The following is a 19,451-nucleotide window of genomic DNA, read 5'->3' on the forward strand; positions in this document are numbered from 1 at the left end:
CACTGAGGTTTTTATTTCGAACCTGGCAGGTGGCAGGTGCACTCGACTTCCGTCTTAATCGACAAGGAAGGCGAGTTGATATATAGACCACATTTGTCATTTAATTCGTTAATCATTCGTGAAGATTTACGTAAAAGGAATAAGCTGTATTGATTTTTGTCGTTCTTCATAATTACTCTGTTGAAGCTGTCATTCTGACAGAAGTACATCCCTTTTACTGAGAGCAATATACATGTACGATGTAAGATATGTTAACGCATCAGGATTCAATAGATTTTAGTTGGAAGTCATATTTATATATCTCGTTCAATAGCAATACAGTGTCAGACCACGGTTTTACTATCGTCATAAAGTCAATCAGGAACATTTTAGATTTTAGACTATTAGAAACTTCGGAGTAAAACGAAATAACAAAGTGAATAACATTCATTATCTTTCGTGTAATATAAGCCCATCGTCTTTTAAATATGCAATTGCGTTTTATACTGTAAAATACCAAAGTGATTTTAACTATTTTCGACTGAGTAATATAAGCACACTGTGAATAATCAAGCAATTGATGTGTTCCTAACCACAGGAGGAAGTTGCAGAATGAAGAAGAAGCAAGCAGAAATCAAGACATTTTCGATACACTTTTATTAATTTCGAATTCATTGATATAAATGAGATGCAAGCATTCATGAGGGTCAGGTGCAGATCAAGAGTTTTTAAAATGGGAGGGAGGCCATAGACAGCTAACCTTTGGAGAAATACTTGTAAAATTTCTATGCATGTGTCATATTTATATCTCCAAAAAGGGAGAATAGAATACCTGTTATTTCTTGAATTGTAGCCGGGATATATCACTAACATGTTTTGTATGATCCTCAATTGTGAATTTATCAAAACTCCAGATGAATTCGATGATTGAAATCTTACTGATAAATATGATGTATGTGAGTTACTCAGGTTATTCTATGTGGGATATTTTTGTCAATTATGTACTAGCTAAGGTAACCTTTTTCAAGCACCTTTTACTAAACCTTTCTATATAAACCAACTTTGGGACGTACGAACGTATGAACGTACAGACGGACAAGGGTAAAACTCAATGCCCACTCCGCTACGGCGGGGGCATAAACATGCAATTTAACCTTACATATAAAAAGAGAGATATCAAAGTTCATTCCTTTTACTGTATTTGGTGCTTTGTGCGGCTCAGTCTAGTTTTCTATGTTGTGTTTTGTATACTGTTGTTTGACTTTTTGTCATCTTTTTTTGGCCACGTCTTTGTCAGATTGTCTCCGACTTTATGCGTTGGAATATGTCTTTGGTATCTTTCATCTATGTATTACTTGAAATCGATCATTTGCAAAGAAATTGTATTGTTTTTTGACATCTTTTGTTTTTAAGGTGAATAAGAATATAACACATTGTTGACTGCTGTACCCCTATTTTTGACATTTTTACCTATTATGTCTGTTTGTTTTGTTCACACATTGTTGTAAATATATAAGAATTTTATGCGTATGTCATACAAGTGAGAGGTTTAGCTAGCTATAAATCCAGGTTTAATCCACCATTTTCTACATTAGGAAATGCATGTACCAAGTAAGAATATATGACAGTTGTTTTCCATTCGTTTTAAGTGCTTGAGCTTTGGATTTTGCCATTTGATAAGGAACTTTCCGATTCGAATTTTCCTTTGAGTTCGGTATTTATGTTATTTTACATTTTACTCTATATTTTATATGTACGATTACGCTGCTTTTTTGTGATAGGTTGGCCTGTCAGGTTCAACGTGTCGATGTTGCTGTGATAGGTTGGTCTGTCAGGTTCAACGTGTCGATGTAGCTGTGATAGGTTGGTCTGTCAGGTTCAACGTGTCGATGTTGCTGTGATAGGTTGGTCTGTCAGGTTCAACGTGTCGATGTAGCTGTGATAGGTTGGTCTGTCAGGTTCAACGTGTCGATATTGCTGTGATAGGTTGGCCTGTCAGGTTCAACGTGTCGATGTTGCTGTGATAAGTTGGCCTATCAGGTTCAACGTGTCGATGTTGCTGTGATAAGTTGGCCTATCAGGTTCAACGTGTCGATGTTGCTGTGATAGGTTGGTCTGTCAGGTTCAACGTGTCGATGTTGCTGTGATAGGTTGGTCTGTCAGGTTCAACGTGTCGATGTTGCTGTGATAGGTTGGTCTGTCAGGTTCAACGTGTCGATGTTGCTGTGATAGGTTGGTCTGTCAGGTTCAACGTGTCGATGTTGCTGTGATAGGTTGGCCTGTCAGGTTCAACGTGTCGATGTTGCTGTGATAAGTTGGCCTATCAGGTTCAACGTGTCGATGTTGCTGTGATAGGTTGGTCTGTCAGGTTCAACGTGTCGATGTAGCTGTGATAGGTTGGTCTGTCAGGTTCAACGTGTCGATGTTGCTGTGATAGGTTGGCCTGTCAGGTTCAACGTGTCGATGTTGCTGTGATAAGTTGGCCTGTCAGGTTCAACGTGTCGATGTTGCTGTGATAGGTTGGTCTGTCAGGTTCAACGTGTCGATGTTGCTGTGATAGGTTGGTCTGTCAGGTTCAACGTGTCAATGTTGCTGTGATAGGTTGGTCTGTCAGGTTCAACGTGTCGATGTTGCTGTGATAGGTTGGTCTGTCAGGTTCAACGTGTCGATGTTGCTGTGATAGGTTGGTCTGTCAGGTTCAACGTGTCGATGTTGCTGTGATAGGTTGGTCTGTCAGGTTCAACGTGTCGATGTTGCTGTGATAGGTTGGCCTGTCAGGTTCAACGTGTCGATGTTGCTGTGATAAGTTGGCCTATCAGGTTCAACGTGTCGATGTTGCTGTGATAGGTTGGTCTGTCAGGTTCAACATGTCGATGTTTCTCTAATAGGTTGGCCTGTCAGGTTCAACGTGTCGATGTTGCTGTGATAGGTTGGCCTGTCAGGTTCAACGTGTCGATGTTGCTTTGATTTTTTGGCCAATAAATTAGAACAAGAACATTTTTATTTTTACTCATCAAAAATACATACAGATATAAACAAGCAGAAGACACTACTTAAACACAAATAGTGCTAAAATTACAAAATAAAAAACACAATGGTATCATGACATGTTAAATTTGTAAATCTTAATTTTTCAAGATATGTATAAAGTCACTAAATCTGGCTAAGGACTTTTATTTACACGTTTGGAATGATTAAATGCAAGAAGAAATATATTATTTATAAAATTATTTTTATGGGATTATTATAACTGTTGCAACACCTTTTCTGACAATATTATAGAATATATAAACATTCACATGTTCACACAGCACCAATAAAAATAGCTGATAAATGAATAAAGGAATAGGTTGAAGAAAATGAATAACTATACATTTATTGATATTGGTGATGAAATGAAAAGTTACATTTTGTAGAACTGCCAATAATAATTCCATTTTGAATTTACAAACTCGTCTTCTCTTTAATAAAAACAATTGGGAGTTGTGTCTACGAACGTTTTTGACACTTGATATCATATCAAACACTTTCAAATACTTGAAAAAAAATAACCCAACGCCTATCACGGATCTGTTTGGATTAAAAAAAAACTGTTTTAGTACAATTGACAGAATAGATGCATCTCCAGTGCTAGACCTTAGATCATTTTCGCTTATTTCAATTTCTGTTATAATCCTTTGTCTATCTTTTATGAGTTTTAAGATATGTAATAAGGAGTCGACTGACGATTTTGACCTTTTTAGACTTATTTGTAGAACTTGTGCGTATAATTTTTGCTATTTAAAGTTTCTCTTTATCCAATACAGTTTTCAAGATAAAAGGAAAGCGTGACAAACAAATGGAAACATTTATCATTGTTTTAAGTGCAACAACACATAAAGAAAGTCGTCTGACAGTTTTGACAATTGATAGAGCTTAACATTCTGAACAGTTCTTGTCAGATTTTCTCTATTTTTAACGGTTTTCAAAGTAATAGTCAAAACTTGTATTTTACTACCATTTAGACTAGTTAAGCCATTTCGGCCATCTTGGTTTACAAGCAGGGTCATCGGACACTTTTATTTTTTAAACTAGATACCCGAATGATGGTTGTGGCCAAGTAATTTGGCCTATTTGGCCAGGTGAGCTAAAAGGCGGATTCAGACTTGATAATTTCGCGGAATTTCCACGTAGTCATTCAACAAAAAAGTTAGAAAAGTTGGAGGGAAAAACGATTTTAATCTTTATCGATCACTGCTAAGAAAGATTGCAATCTAATGATAATTATATAAGTAAATATGAATAATGATCTTGATTTTTGCAAAGTCCTCGTCTAGTATAGTATAGTATAGTGGAATAAATTGTTATTTTATTGTTCATAAATCATCTTACCAGTATCATACACACCTATACAGGTAATTTCCATTGGCTGCCTAAATTTCACTGACCTAAATCCCAGACAGCTTCTATTACAGGAGCTGCGATTGTATTTATTGTTATTTTGTTTTCGTCCTGAATATGCATGAAACATTTGCCACCGTACGTTAAGCAATTAACAATCAATCAACTTTGCGTTGAAATGACACAGTTTGATTGATTAATTACGTAAAACTGAAGTTAATAAGTAATTTTGTTAATATGTTAAGAAGGTTTGACATTGAAATTAATGCTTCAAATGGTCTCAAACTGGTATTATATTAGTACTCTCACTTTATGAAAATGACAAAACTAGCCAGCAAGGCACTCATTCTTGAATGAACTGTTCTAAAGATGTGACCCACATTTTTCACAGCTCATATGAGCAAATATTCACAGAAATAGAATTATGCAGAACTACAGGTACTTCCTGTTTAGGAGGCCGGTGCCCTATTAAAAAAAAACTAGAATAATAGTCGTAATCGACCCAAGTCGACACTACTTTAGGTGTAATACCACCAAATCATAGTACGTCACATTCGGTTGCATACGAAAAAAGGTCATACAAAAATATCCCCTTGAATTTTACTGTAATTTATCCTACATTTCATTGCAGTAAAAATGTCTGGGTTATAAACATATATCTTCGGTATTTCATAGCACCATTAATTTTTTATTTGGGGTTTCTATAGAATATTTTGAAAACTTGAGCATGTTGAGGTTACATGGTTACTAAAGCTTGCACACATGTTAAAAAGAGGTGAAAATTTGACTGGTTAACTTCCAGTGATAGTTATTTTCTTATATGCAATGAAATGTAATGTGAACTTTTGTCTATAGTACTAGACAGGATAAAGCTTTACTCATGCCAAGTATTTCCTTATTTGAAACAAAGATAAATTCTGCACATTTTTTTTAAAAGTGCAAATTCAACAAAGACTAATAGGGGAAAATCAACTGGCTGATAGGATGTGTTTGTCTGTATCTCAGCTCACTAGTGTTCACGGTCTTAGATCTTCAGACAACATAACAGTTGTCTGATCGGTTAAATTTACTGAATGGGTCTTATTCCTGTTTGTAACATTTATATATATCATGGCATACAACATATAGCATGGCATACAACAAATATCATGACATACAACATCTATAAGGTAAACAACCTACGTCATGGTATACAACATATATCACGGCATACAGAATATATTGCGAACAAAATCTTTTATGACATACATCATCTATCATGGTCACATTAATTTGTATACAAGGATAACATTGTTATGGAATATTATATTGATTATGATAAAATATATTGATATCATGGCATTCAACAACAATCATTACATACACTATATACTATTGTCAACATTACATACACTATATACTATTGTCAACATAACATACACTATATACTATTGTCAACATTTATTTTTATAAAACCAGAATAATTTTATTGCAAACAACAACACTTATTCTGATAATGTCTTCTGTAAGCATTAGTAATTTTGAACTAGTTCTTCTAATGTTGTTTTAATATACAAGTTTTTCCTCAAGTTTCAGTAAAATTAATCTATCATTTTGAAGAGCGGACTGTCTCACTTATAATTAAAGTTTCAGTAAGTCAACATTTTAAATATTCATAATTTCGCTTTCATATTGGAATATCGTTTTATCTCTTTAAGATTTCTGAGGACCAATATCCGTAGACATAAACATGCTTCCCAAATGCATCATTCCTAAAAATGCAAAAATATTTTCAGAAATAGTCTTGAAAATAAAAACTTTTGTCTTTAATATTTTTTCCTTTTATCTGTTAGTCAGTGTTCTTGTTACTTGTTTTTTACAATGACTGTACTTTATAGTCTTGAAAATAAAAACTTTTGTCTTTAATATTTTTCCCTTCTATCTGTTAGTCTGTGTTCTTGTTACTTGTTTTTTACAATGACTGTACTTTATAGTCTTGAAAATAAAAACTTTTGTCTTTAATATTTTTTCCTTTTATCTGTTAGTCAGTGTTCTTGTTACTTGTTTTTTACAATGACTGTACTTTATAGTCTTGAAAATAAAAACTTTTGTGTCTTTAATATTTTTTCCTTTTATCTGTTAGTCAGTGTTCTTGTTACTTGTTTTTTACAATGACTGTACTTTATAGTCTTGAAAATAAAAACTTTTGTGTCTTTAATATTTTTTCCTTTTATCTGTTAGTCAGTGTTCTTGTTACTTGTTTTTTACAATGACTGTACTTTATAGTCTTGAAAATAAAAACTTTTGTGTCTTTAATATTTTTTCCTTTTATCTGTTAGTCAGTGTTCTTGTTACTTGTTTTTTACAATGACTGTACTTTATAGTCTTGAAAATAAAAACTTTTGTGTCTTTAATATTTTTTCCTTTTATCTGTTAGTCAGTGTTCTTGTTACTTGTTTTTTACAATGACTGTACTTTATAGTCTTGAAAATAAAAACTTTTGTGTCTTTAATATTTTTTCCTTTTATCTGTTAGTCAGTGTTCTTGTTACTTGTTTTTTACAATGACTGTACTTTATAGTCTTGAAAATAAAAACTTTTGTGTCTTTAATATTTTTTCCTTTTATCTGTTAGTCAGTGTTCTTGTTACTTGTTTTTTACAATGACTGTACTTTATAGTCTTGAAAATAAAAACTTTTGTGTCTTTAATATTTTTTCCTTTTATCTGTTAGTCAGTGTTCTTGTTACTTGTTTTTTACAATGACTGTACTTTATAGTCTTGACAATAAAAACTTTTGTGTCTTTAATATTTTTTCCTTTTATCTGTTAGTCAGTGTTCTTGTTACTTTTTTTTTACAATGACTGTACTTTATAGTCTTGAAAATAAAAACTTTTGTCTTTAATATTTTGTCCTTCTATCTGTTAGTCTGTGTTCTTGTTACTTGTTTTTTACAATGACTGTACTTTATAGTCTTGAAAATAAAAACTTTTGTGTCTTTAATATTTTTTCCTTTTATCTGTTAGTCAGTGTTCTTGTTACTTGTTTTTTACAATGACTGTACTTTATAGTCTTGAAAATAAAAGCTTTTGTGTCTTTAATATTTTTTCCTTTTATCTGTTAGTCAGTGTTCTTGTTACTTGTTTTTTACAATGACTGTACTTTATAGTCTTGAAAATAAAAACTTTTGTGTCTTTAATATTTTTTCCTTTTATCTGTTAGTCAGTGTTCTTGTTTCTTGTTTTTTACAATGACTGTACTTTATAGTCTTGAAAATAAAAACTTTTGTGTCTTTAATATTTTTTCCTTTTATCTGTTAGTCAGTGTTCTTGTTACTTGTTTTTTACAATGACTGTACTTTATAGTCTTGAAAAAAAAACTTTTGTCTTTAATATGTTTTCCTTTTATCTGTTAGTCAGTGTTCTTGTTACTTGTTTTTTACAATGACTGTACTTCATAGTCTTGAAAATAAAAACTTTTGTCTTTAATATTTTTTCCTTTTATCTGTTAGTCAGTGTTCTTGTTACTTTTATTTTACAATGACGTCATAGTCTTGATAGTATTGTCATACGTTTAGAAAACTGTATTTAACGTTGACTTGTTGAAATTGGAGGTGAACATAGTTTTCGTCAAAGTTATTCTATCTTTAAAAAAATCACAACATGTTATTTTTATGACCTTATGTAAGATAATCAAGTTAAACGAAAAACAATTATGTAATGGAAGATCTTATTTAAAACTATGTCAAAGTGGTATATTTGTCAATGTCAATAAAACAACTTTTATATACCACAGACCAACCAAACGATTCGACCAGCTACATATTACTTTGCGGTTGTCATAAATGACCAAAGTCCATACCGTAATAAGATATACAAGTCCCTAAGAAGACAAAATGTTCAAAATAAAAAAATGAAAACAAACAGCTCTAACAATAAACAATTATGACTAGCGAAATACGGTGTCATGTAGACAAAAATACGGTGTCATGAAAAAAAATATGGTGTCATGTAGTCAAACATACGGTGTCATGTAAACAAAAATATGGTGTCATGTAGACAAAAATACGGTGTCATGTAAACAAAAATATGGTGTCATGTAGACAAAAATTCTTTTAAGTCGTGTATTAAACTATTAAACATATAAACTGTTTACACGGAGATAATATGCCTCACCTGTGTCGGATCTTCATACAATAAGGCAAAATTAAATTTAACTCAACACCTTAATATTTTAATTTTGCAAAACGTTCAAAGTCAATGTACTCAAGAGTAACAAAGAAATCTCCAAGGACATGAGAAGTGACAATTTTTTTCTTATAAAGCAAAGCAACATTATTGACGTCATACCACAGTTGGTTCCTCTTAAACTGACAAATTACCTACACGCTAGTCCATGAAAAGGAGCGGAGGAGGGGGGTGTAAACAAACCAATATAATTGACATTATACCACAATTGGTTCCTCTTTAACTGACACATTACATACACACTAGTCCATGAAAGGGAGCTGAGCAAACGAATCCACATGCAACCATTCAAATTAGATTTGTAAATGTAATTACAACTGCATACCAAATATAATTACCATACCATAAGTGGTTTCTTTTAAACTGATGGAAATGAGACCTGCCTATACTTATACAGCTGCAGACCAAATGCATCAATTTACCAAAAGCGATTCCATTTAAAATGACTTACCAATAGAGAATCCTCTAAACTTGACAACCATTTTAATCTGTCATAGACTCGATAACAATATATTATTGTAAGTATATTTGAAGAAAACTTGCAAGAACAATGCAAATTTGAAAACCTTGAAAAGAAAAGTATCATAAGACTTATATGTTGAACATGGAGAATTCGGTATTCATGAGCGCCTAGAAAATATGTCACTACAAATAAGAATCAAATATCTCGTTAGTTGAAATATTTCTACAGGCACAACTAAAATTTCAAAAATAATCATTGCATCACAAATTAATAACAAAATCACTGGCTTTATAATTCACCAGTTATACCTATATTGCATTATTGAAGTGCAAGACAAATAAAAGATAAGAAATGTGGTATGATAGTCAATGAGACAACTATCAACCGAAAAAGAAATTGAGTAAATGTAAGCATCTAGAGGTCACTATATGGCCTTAAAAAATGGGCAAAACCTATATTGTATAGTTAACATGAACAACAGTTTTACCCAAAAGGATATTTCCCTGAACAATTGTTCGCCTCTAATTCTTTTTAGTTTTTTTGATCAGCAGGGTTGTTGTCTCTTGTACATTCAGCCCATATTTCCTTTTATTTATATTGTAGCAACTCTGAATGTTTGATCTATCTGTGCTTGTAACTTCTGTGAATGCTATTCTATTTGCTAGATCTGCATATGCTGAGTCATTTGCTAGAGCGTTGAGAAATTCGGTAAATCCATTTTCATTTCCATGCAAAAGTGTGTCCATTAACTGTCTATTCTTTTGCTCTTGTGATGGACACGCATTTATCTTTTGACAATCTTCAAATGTCAATACATCACATGGTATCAAATGATCTACTATTATATCATGCTTTACACTGGTAATGATATCTGAATAATTTTTCTGCAGACGAATTTTAAACAATGGAACCGTCCTATCTGATAATCCTACAAAAATATAGAATATTTCATTTAATATAAGATTTCCAGTAATCACAAGGTGGTGATAATAAAAATAACCCGGTATAGTGTGGAATAAAACAAAGCAACACTGGGTGATTTATTTATAATACGAGTGTCAACACTGACTTTCAACTAATGAAAATACAAAGATGTATGTCAGAAGCATTTACTTTGTCCAGAAGATCATTATCGAAAGTGATTTAATATGACTGAACTATAAAGTAAACAACGTAACAACTTCATAAATGTTCCTGTAAATACATAAAACATGACATAAATTACAAATGATCGCACTGTTATAATACTAAGATGTTAGATGATCATGAAAAAAATGATAGATCAGACATGTGGCGAACTTTTGGCGACTTTTTATGGTGAAACTCCGGCAAACTTACAAAGCCTTGCATAGTTTTTGGTGAACCTCTGGCAAATCAAATATGCTAATCCTTCCTTTTAATGCTTTTTTTGTACGTCTCATTCAAATGATGCACATAGGGATAAACATTTAAATTGTATGAATTAATTATAACCAACTGTTATTTACCTGTTATTTACCTGCTGATAACAATTTCAGTTTTAAAGAAATGTGAAAGGGAGAAATACAAATTGTGACCACAAAAGACCCCCAGAAAAACTAAATTGGGAACATGTATACATCAATGTACATGAGTTAAATTACTCAGTGCAGAATTTAGAATGAGCTGATTAATAGATTCATATGTATGAACAAAAATCAAGAATACATCTGTTTTTATAATGGAGAATTTACTGTGATTTAGGCACGACAACAGGTATACTATAAATACAAACATAAGCATACAATTATTTAACAAATTAATCAAATTTGATTTATAAAAACAATGAAGAATTACAATATTTTAACCCTAAGAAGACAATTCTTGCAAAACATCATTTAATCCACAAAGTTCAATTTTACAATTGTAATTATATTTCTCTAAGGGCAGTTAGGGTGTAACACAACTGTTATTTTCATCAAATTGGGGCCCTTTTCCACAAATTTGGTATCAATAACAACAAATTAACATGCAAATTGGTGTCTAAAATGACTTACAAAGTGATGATCAATGATGCATGGCCTGTTCCAGGAACTAATTGAATCACATATTAACTCAGACATCTACTTTATATAACATCCATTACTTTTTACATGAAAACACAAACAATAACTTCCCTCCTATTTCCAATATAAAGAAGCAGGGCGTCTGTTTAAGTGCATGGACCATGCTCAGTATTGGAAGTAAGCTACATATAATGGTAAAGGAATGCAATAAAGTTTGCGGGCAAGTTCCAGCAAACGTTGGGCCTGTTGTAAAGTATGTTTACAAAGTTCCTTCAATTTTAAGAAAGCTTAGTGTTTGTGGCAAACTTTTACATTCGTTTGCTGAAAGGTCGCTGCTAGCAGCGAATACTGGTGAACAACTTTCAAGTCATCTGACTTACTAAAAAGATTGCCGCATTAGTTTGCTGCAACCTTACCGCAATGTTTCTCTTTTCATAAGGGAATGGAAAATATTTCGTGGCGACCTTACTACGATTTCACTGCAACTATACTGATTTCATTACAACTTTATTATACTTCTACTACTGTACGATTATACTACAATGTGGAAGACAATAATACACAGCTACTATGTCCTGTTTTTCACACATCCTTGCCTCGATAATTGCACGACATCATTCTGTTCTTCTTCTTCGTTGGTATACAATATTCTATCGACATCTGATTATAATATTTTGTCGCATACGTGGACTATTGATAAAATTTACCCCAATTTAAACAAAATATAATTATTTATTGCAATGAAAATAACTATATATACCATCTTAATTCATGCTAGGAAATAAGTGAGCTGTTCCTGACGGTATTAACGGGTGGTGCCTGGACAAGTACCACAAGGCGCTGATTTCGATGAAAGGTATTGTATAAGGAAAGTATGAATTCTGTAAGAGTAGTTAGATGTATGCCTGTATGTGAGTGTATGGTTTTTCCTAGTTCCTGGGTTCTATTTTAATGAGTATGTCAGATGGAATGGCACCAAGATGGTATGATATATTATACATCATTACCAATCTTGTGCATAGTCTACGTTCTGCTGGTGATGGTTATTTTAATGTGGTAAGCATGTTTCTAACACTACTCGTAAAGTGGTATTTATTGCAGATATACCATGTATACCGAGCATCTCGTCGTTGGATCATCTAAATTTGGGTTATTTCAAGGTGGTGTATTAAATGTTTTGTAACCATGTGTTCTATTAACTAGCAACAGATGAAAGTTAATGAAGTAGATCTGTAATTTACTGCGTAATGTGTGTCTCCCCTTTTAAAAACTGTGGCGATGCTGGCATGTTTCCAGTCCATAGGAGTTTGCCCAGTGTCAAATGATTTTTTGAATTTAATCTGTAATATTGGCTCAATTTGTTCCTGTAGTTCTTTATGAACTTTTTCTTTTATCCCCACAACCTTTAAGAGTTTTTGATACCTTTAGTGGCATGTTTTCTCAAGGAAACTGGTGTGTACAATAGAAAAGTCAAGCTATTCATAGGACGAAGAACATAGTGACAACGTTGTGGAGTCGTGTTTCAATCGTAGTAGACTAATATCAAGATCGTAATGCGAACCGTAAGGTCTGGGTAGAAGCGTACAGAGATCATGAGAGTCGTTGCAAGGTCTTATAAGACGTAGCAAGAGTGTGACCAGATCTAACTAACACGAGTTACTGTTGTAGCAGAATCGTAGCAAGGTCGTGGTATGCACGCTATGAGATATTGAATATTCAAGCTGACCATACCACGATCTCACCGAGATCTTATTTTTTTAAAAATCGTAATGCGATCTCCATGATCTTGGTCTAGTGTGATGGGGGTTTAAATGAGGATGATTGGTTAAAAGTAAGCTGCTTTGAATAATAATTTGTCAGCGGTATTATTTGAAATACAAATGCGCCAACGTAATAAAGAAACAGTAAAAAAGCAACTGAGCAAGTGTACACAACACAAACTAACTATACCTTTATTTTCAGCAGGTTCTGATGTTGTACTTGGGCTCATTTCCTCAGAATTATATTTCAAATCATTTGCTAGCTCTTTGTATCCACAGTTACGTAATCCATCAACAAACACACTATATACAGGTTCTTTCCTTTTAACCACAATATCAAGCAATGCTTTGTTTTGATCATCTTGTCCAGCATTTTGTTCAATACGGCGTCTGTCATCTGCTGATATCACCAGATGTGTCATCATATGGTCTAAAATCTGACTGATTTGAATGTCCTGTATGATTTTGCTTGCATTTTCTCTGATTCTATCTGTAAATGTGCAGATTATTTTGTTAAAACGTCTTTGAGTTATTTTCCGACATGTTGACGACGGATGGATGGACAGATGGACAGAGGAACAACGGTATACCATAATACGTCCCGTAAATGAACGTATAAAAACTATGTATTCAAAAGAAATAAAAATGCCATGCACACCTCCATTATGTGTATGAACATCCTACAAAATATTTAAGATGTACCTCCAAAACTGTAGGAGGAGATAGCCTGACGTACCATGATTTCTCTATGCAGCTAGTACAAAAAGCATTATTAAGTCCAACTACCTGCCATTTTCAGAATATTACAAAAAAATCTAAATCCTGTGGCCTTACACACCTTCATTATATGTGTGAACATCCCACAAAATATTAAAGTTGTACCTCCAAAACTGTAGGAAAAGACAGCCGGACAAACAATGTATCCTAATCCGGACGGACGGATGGGCGGACAGACGGACGGACGGATGGACGGGCGGACGGACAGACGGACATGGGTTAATTTATATGCCCTTCGACATTTTGTACCGGGGACATGAAAAAATAATGTCCTAAAAATATCAATATAGGGAATTCAAGGATACTGCAGGAGCACTCAAAAACAACCACGGATTTTGTGTTACTTAATATTCTTTCCTGTGTAATGTTTTGTTGTATTGTCTTTGTGTAGTTTTCTTTTTTACATTATTATTCATATGCTTTTCATTGGATTTACGATTTTTGTTAGTTCACAATTAGGTTTCTGGAAATGATCCACCCTCATAATATAAACCAAAGACTTTTCTATATAAATTGCTATAGTAATCCAGAACTACTGTTACTTAATGTGATATATAATGGAGAGGATTTTTTTCAACACTAAGTTTGCTCAAAACTTTTGAATGAATGGAATCTACTGTTTGAAGTATTTGTAGAAGTTTATTAAAACCATTTCACTCCTTTGTTTTTCATTTAATAAGATGAGCTAAATTTTACCTAAAGCGTCTTATTTATTTACTCAGACTTTTTTCATAGTAGTATTACCTATAAATGTTTCTACAGCTTGAAGTGTATTTGGATCAACATCTTTTACAACTTCCTTTAAACACCTTGCCCCTTTACCAATATCTACAAATGCTTGTTCAAGTACCCGTATTGTAGGTTTCACTGTTCTGTCTTTCCTCCATGCAAACAAGACTTCCTTATTCTGTGCTGTCAAATCACGATCACATTTCTCTTTGATACTCTCTATCTCTTCTACAGAAAGTCCCAGTTCTATTCCTAGTTGGAAGACTATATTGCCAATCAATGGTGCTAATCTGTCTACAATTTCATCTGATGGAATACAGTCTAGAATATCATCAGGAATACCTGAAATAACAAAACAATTTTATCTACAGAGCATTATTCAAAACTAATCAAAGACTCATATTGCAGTTTTACCTTGAATGCTTTTATCCTGGACAGTCAAATGCGTGTTATGCTTGTGAGACACAAGGGTAAACCTTTGCATTTATTTTCCAGCTGGCACTAAAAATTAAATATGTTAATGTATACAGTTTCTGCATTCAATTCATGCTCTCTGGAAAGGAGACAATAGCTGAAACTGAAAATTGGACCTAAATATTTCCCCCATTACTTCATTGTAATTTTATAATTATCATGATTATTCAAGGGCATATTTTCCCACATAATGGACTGCCAACTTCTAATTATTGTCTCATCCCAATTATTTTAATCGTCTACTGGATAATTCTTAAAGGATCATCACCAGCATTTAAGAGAGCATTACAGATCGATTATTATTAGTGTCATTTCATTCACTGGCTGTTTAAAATCAAAAATTAAATTTACGCATACAATGTATACATTTCAGAGTACAAAGCAAACCACTCAAACTGAACATTGAACAATAAATCCTAAAAATGGGATTAGGGTCAGTGGAAACCTACCAGTCGGACAACCTCACCTTACAATCATGCCATAAACCAAATGCAACTGCTCCATTATTTCCCGGCAAACTACCAAACAACACATTGACCAATGTACTATGAAAAAAATGTATACCTTACAATTATTTGATATATCAAATATAGTTGGCATGTGACTTATAGATCTGTGCAATTGACGTCACCAGGAAAACTCCTCCTTGATTACAGAAGCGTCAAATTGAGGTTATGCATACAATGAATATGATTGACGTATTGATAAAAGTATCGAAATTATGTCTAATCATGAAGAATAACATCTACAAATTAAATGAATCATGAAAATGAGGATAAATTTAGTCAGACATGTTTACGATACATTCATTACATGCACCAAATAAAGTTGTCTTGTTGCATGTATAGTATTGAGATACGAACTTGACCAAGTAAACATAACCCTGATCATTGATCCATGAGTACAGGTTAAGGTCAGGTGATTTCTGTCTGATTGACAAAAAGACATTCAAATGAACCAGCTATATGTTGTATAAATAAGCATAAGAGAGAAATTCCCATTACTCAAAATTGCAAGTTTTGTTTTTTAAACATCAGTTGAACCATGAAAATGAGGCCAATGACGACGGATGTATACAAAACATAAACTTCGTAACGTAAAGAATCTATACACACAATGTATACATAAACCATCCACGTCTTCTACTTTCTGAAATATCAAGCTTTACAAAATAGTTAAAACGCCACCAGAATGCTCACATTCTGCAACTTTTTTCACACGCGAGACAAAAATGACAAAAGACACATAAAAGTATACAAAACACAATTAAATTCACAATTGCTAAATTTATAAGTTTGTGTTACAAAAGACTTATCTCCAATGTTTCGGAAAATTGGTAAAAACGTTTGGCCTATGTTATAGTTTTGTCTTATTCAGGCTTTTAAGACAGAACAATGCATTGTAATCATATGTTCAATGATTAGCCATAGCAGCCATGTCAGAACAACATGTATGCTGCATACTCAAAGAAATATTCATTCTAGGTTTTGTTGAAATTGGTTCAATAGTTTCTGAAGAGGTGACTATTTTTATAAAAGTAGATGACGGACACAGAGAAACTTTTAATGTTTTTTTATTAATAGTCCAGTCAATCTAGCATAAATTTGACCCTAACCCGAAAGTAATTGCAACAGAAGATTTTTAAGTTTTATCTTTAGCATTATAACTCAAATATACACAGAAAAAAGTCCCATAAAATCTAACTTGAGGAAGACTTAAAAAAATCACCATTTAAAATTCCTATGGAGATTTGCATTGAAAAGGGAGATAACTCTTGCAAAAAAGGCAGAAATATCTTTAAAAATTGATACAAAATTACAACTTTACCGTTTCTATTCATGAGAATGAGTTGATTCTTGATTTTTTAGCGGTCTTTAGAGTATAACAAACAATTCTAAAGGTGTTTTCATATCTTTTATCAAGCTTTGATCTAGATTTCGTAATTCATTAGTTGACCTTTATTGAATTTTTCAACATGTCAAGGTAAAGAATCTCAAATGTAATCAAAATAATTAAGCATGTCTTCTTCTTTTTGTGGTTTAAAGTTTCTTTACATAAGTTGCTGAAAAAATATAATATACAGATATTAACAATACCAAATTTTCACATCATTTTTTCAAAATGGTCACAAAGCTTCAAATTTGCAATTTGTTTTATGAGAAATGCACAAAAAAAAAAAACTACCCATAACACTTCGGTTTTGTACATTTCATGAGCGGAAGATTATATCATTTAGTCAAATACAAACTTATAACCCCATCAAAGTATCATACTTAACATAAATTTCAAGAAAAACAATCAAAAACTGACTAAAAAAGACTGATTTTTGCAAGAGTTATCTTCCCTTCCAATGTTAATTTCCAAAGGAAATTAAAAATGCTGATTTTTAGTTTTCCTAAAATTATATTTTATGGGACTTTTTTCTGTGTATATAAAGGGCATAATGCTATAGATTAGAACTAAACATTTTCTGTTGCAATTAGTTTGAGGTTAAATCTTAGTTAGACTGGACTATAATTGGAATAAATTCAGGGAGGCAGTTATTTTTAAAACCAAATCACGCATGGAAGATAAACATCTTTGACACATTCCCCATTTCCATTCTCAATTTTATCTCTCAAGATGGTGATTATATTTTCGAAAGTATGTGCTGACTGCTTTGTAATAAAAAAAGATACATAACTATATGATAAAGATAAAACCATTATGATTACTCAATCCTATGAAATGTGAAAACTAGAACCTCTTAAGAGCCTGTGTAGCTCACCTTGGGCTATGTGCATATTAAACAAAGGACACAGATGGATTCATGACAAAATTGGGTTTTGGTGATGGTGATGTGTTTGTAAATCTTTCTTTACTAATCATTCTTTCTGTTTACACATATCTCTATCTATAATGAAGTTTGTCCAGTAGTAACCAGTGGAAAATATTTTTAAAAATTTATAAAAATTTATGAAATTTATGAAATTTGTTAAAAATTGACAATAAAGGGCAATAACTCCTAAAGGGGTCAATTTACCATTTTGATCATGTTGACCTTTTTGTAGGTCTTACTTTGCTGTACATTATTGCTGTGTACAGTGTATCCTTATCTATAATAGCATTCAAGATATTAACCAAAAGCTGCAAAATTTTATTAAAATGACCAATTTAGGGGCAGCAACCCAACAACAGGTTGCCTGATTGGTCTGAAAATGTCAAGGCAGACAGATTTTGAACTTATGAACAATATAATCCTGTCAGATTTGCTCAAAATGCTTTTGTTTCAGAGATATGAGCCAAAAACTGCATTTTACCCTATGTTCTATTTTTAGCCATGTCGTCCATCTTGGTTCAAGGGCAGGGTCATCGAACACATTTTTATACTAGATACCTTTATGATGATTATGAACAAGTTGGGTTAAATTTGTCTCAGTAGTTTCAGAGGAGATTATTTTTGTAAAAGATTACAAATATTTACAAAAATTTACTATAAAGGACAATAACTTCTTAAGGGTTGACTTATTTGTAGATCTTACTTTGCTGAACATTATTACTGTTTATAGTTTATCTCTATCTATAATAGTATTCAAGATAATAAAGATAATAACCCAAAACAGCAAAACTTCCTTGAAGTTGCCAATTCAGGGGCAGGAACCCAACAACGGGTTGTCCGCTTCATCTGAAAATTTCAGTGCAGATAGATCTTGAACTGTACACAATTTTACTTTTTTTTCATCAAATTTGCTCTAAATGGTTTGGTTTCACAGATATAAGCAAACATCTACATTTTACCCCTATGTTCTATTTTTAGCCATTGCAGTCATCTTGGTTGGTTGGCTGGGTCAACGAACACATTTTTTTTAAATTAGATACCCCAATAATGATTGTGATCAAGTTTGGTTAAATTTGGCACAGTAGTTTCAGAGGAGAAGATTTTTGTAAAAATTAACGACGGACGACAGACGACAGACGACGACAGACGCCAAGTAATGAGAAAAGCTAACTTGGCCCTTTGGGCCAGGTAAGCTAAAAAGTTGCACAGTTAGATGAAAAGGAATCAAGATGACCGTTTGTTTACCTTAACTACCCTTAATCAGATATTGTACCAAGGTAAGCATTACATTTATGATTTTTTTTCGAATCAGAACAGTATGAAAAACATAACACTTTTGAATATACCATGCAAAAAACTTTAGATATCAAAGTACTTACTCGATTTCACTTGTTTTCTCTGACGTACCTGCAAATATGATAATATTAAACATTAATTTATTTCAGGGTGATAAGTTACATCTACCATTGATCCATGTAATGTTATTATTACAGAAGTAAAGGGTCCAGACAAAATCATAAAGAAATGTTCAAATTAATCATTGCTTATGACGGTTTTGGTCAAGGATTAATATCATATAAACTTAACCTTAGCAAAAAAAAAATGTAAAAAGGTATAGTACCAAACTCAAAGACAAATTCAACCAAATGCTCTGCAGGGCGCAGCTTTATACGACCGCAGAGGTTGAACTATGCACGGTTGGGGCAAGTATGGACACAACATTCAAGCTGGATTCAGCTTTAAATTTGGATTGTGATTAAATAGTTGACACAGCATATGTTTCTGACACAAAATGAATGTGTTTAATAAACTTTTTTTTGCCTT

General features: G+C 32.7%; 2 protein-coding genes and 1 long non-coding RNA gene across 3 annotated transcripts in view; 1 reads left to right on the top strand and 2 right to left on the bottom strand.

The window, feature by feature from the left end:
* LOC143051566 (uncharacterized) overlaps positions 1 to 19,451 on the bottom strand; it is a 425,778-nt gene that overhangs the window by 110,609 nt on the left and 295,718 nt on the right. The gene's annotated exons all lie outside the window — the stretch shown is intronic.
* LOC143051550 (uncharacterized) overlaps positions 1 to 19,451 on the top strand; it is a 576,970-nt gene that overhangs the window by 22,234 nt on the left and 535,285 nt on the right. The gene's annotated exons all lie outside the window — the stretch shown is intronic.
* LOC143051960 (uncharacterized) overlaps positions 7,640 to 19,451 on the bottom strand; it is a 69,378-nt gene continuing 57,566 nt past the window's right edge. The window contains exons 10-13 of the mRNA XM_076224937.1: positions 19,007 to 19,034; positions 14,351 to 14,677; positions 13,020 to 13,319; positions 7,640 to 9,973 (exon numbers count right to left, since the gene is read on the bottom strand). Coding sequence (XP_076081052.1) covers positions 9,567 to 9,973; positions 13,020 to 13,319; positions 14,351 to 14,677; positions 19,007 to 19,034 — 1,062 coding nt within the window. The 3' untranslated portion in view covers positions 7,640 to 9,566. The remainder of the gene's footprint in view (positions 9,974 to 13,019; positions 13,320 to 14,350; positions 14,678 to 19,006; positions 19,035 to 19,451) is intronic.

Source organism: Mytilus galloprovincialis, chromosome 11, assembly GCF_965363235.1.
Source record: "Mytilus galloprovincialis chromosome 11, xbMytGall1.hap1.1, whole genome shotgun sequence".
Classification (NCBI taxonomy): Eukaryota; Metazoa; Mollusca; class Bivalvia; order Mytilida; family Mytilidae; genus Mytilus; species Mytilus galloprovincialis.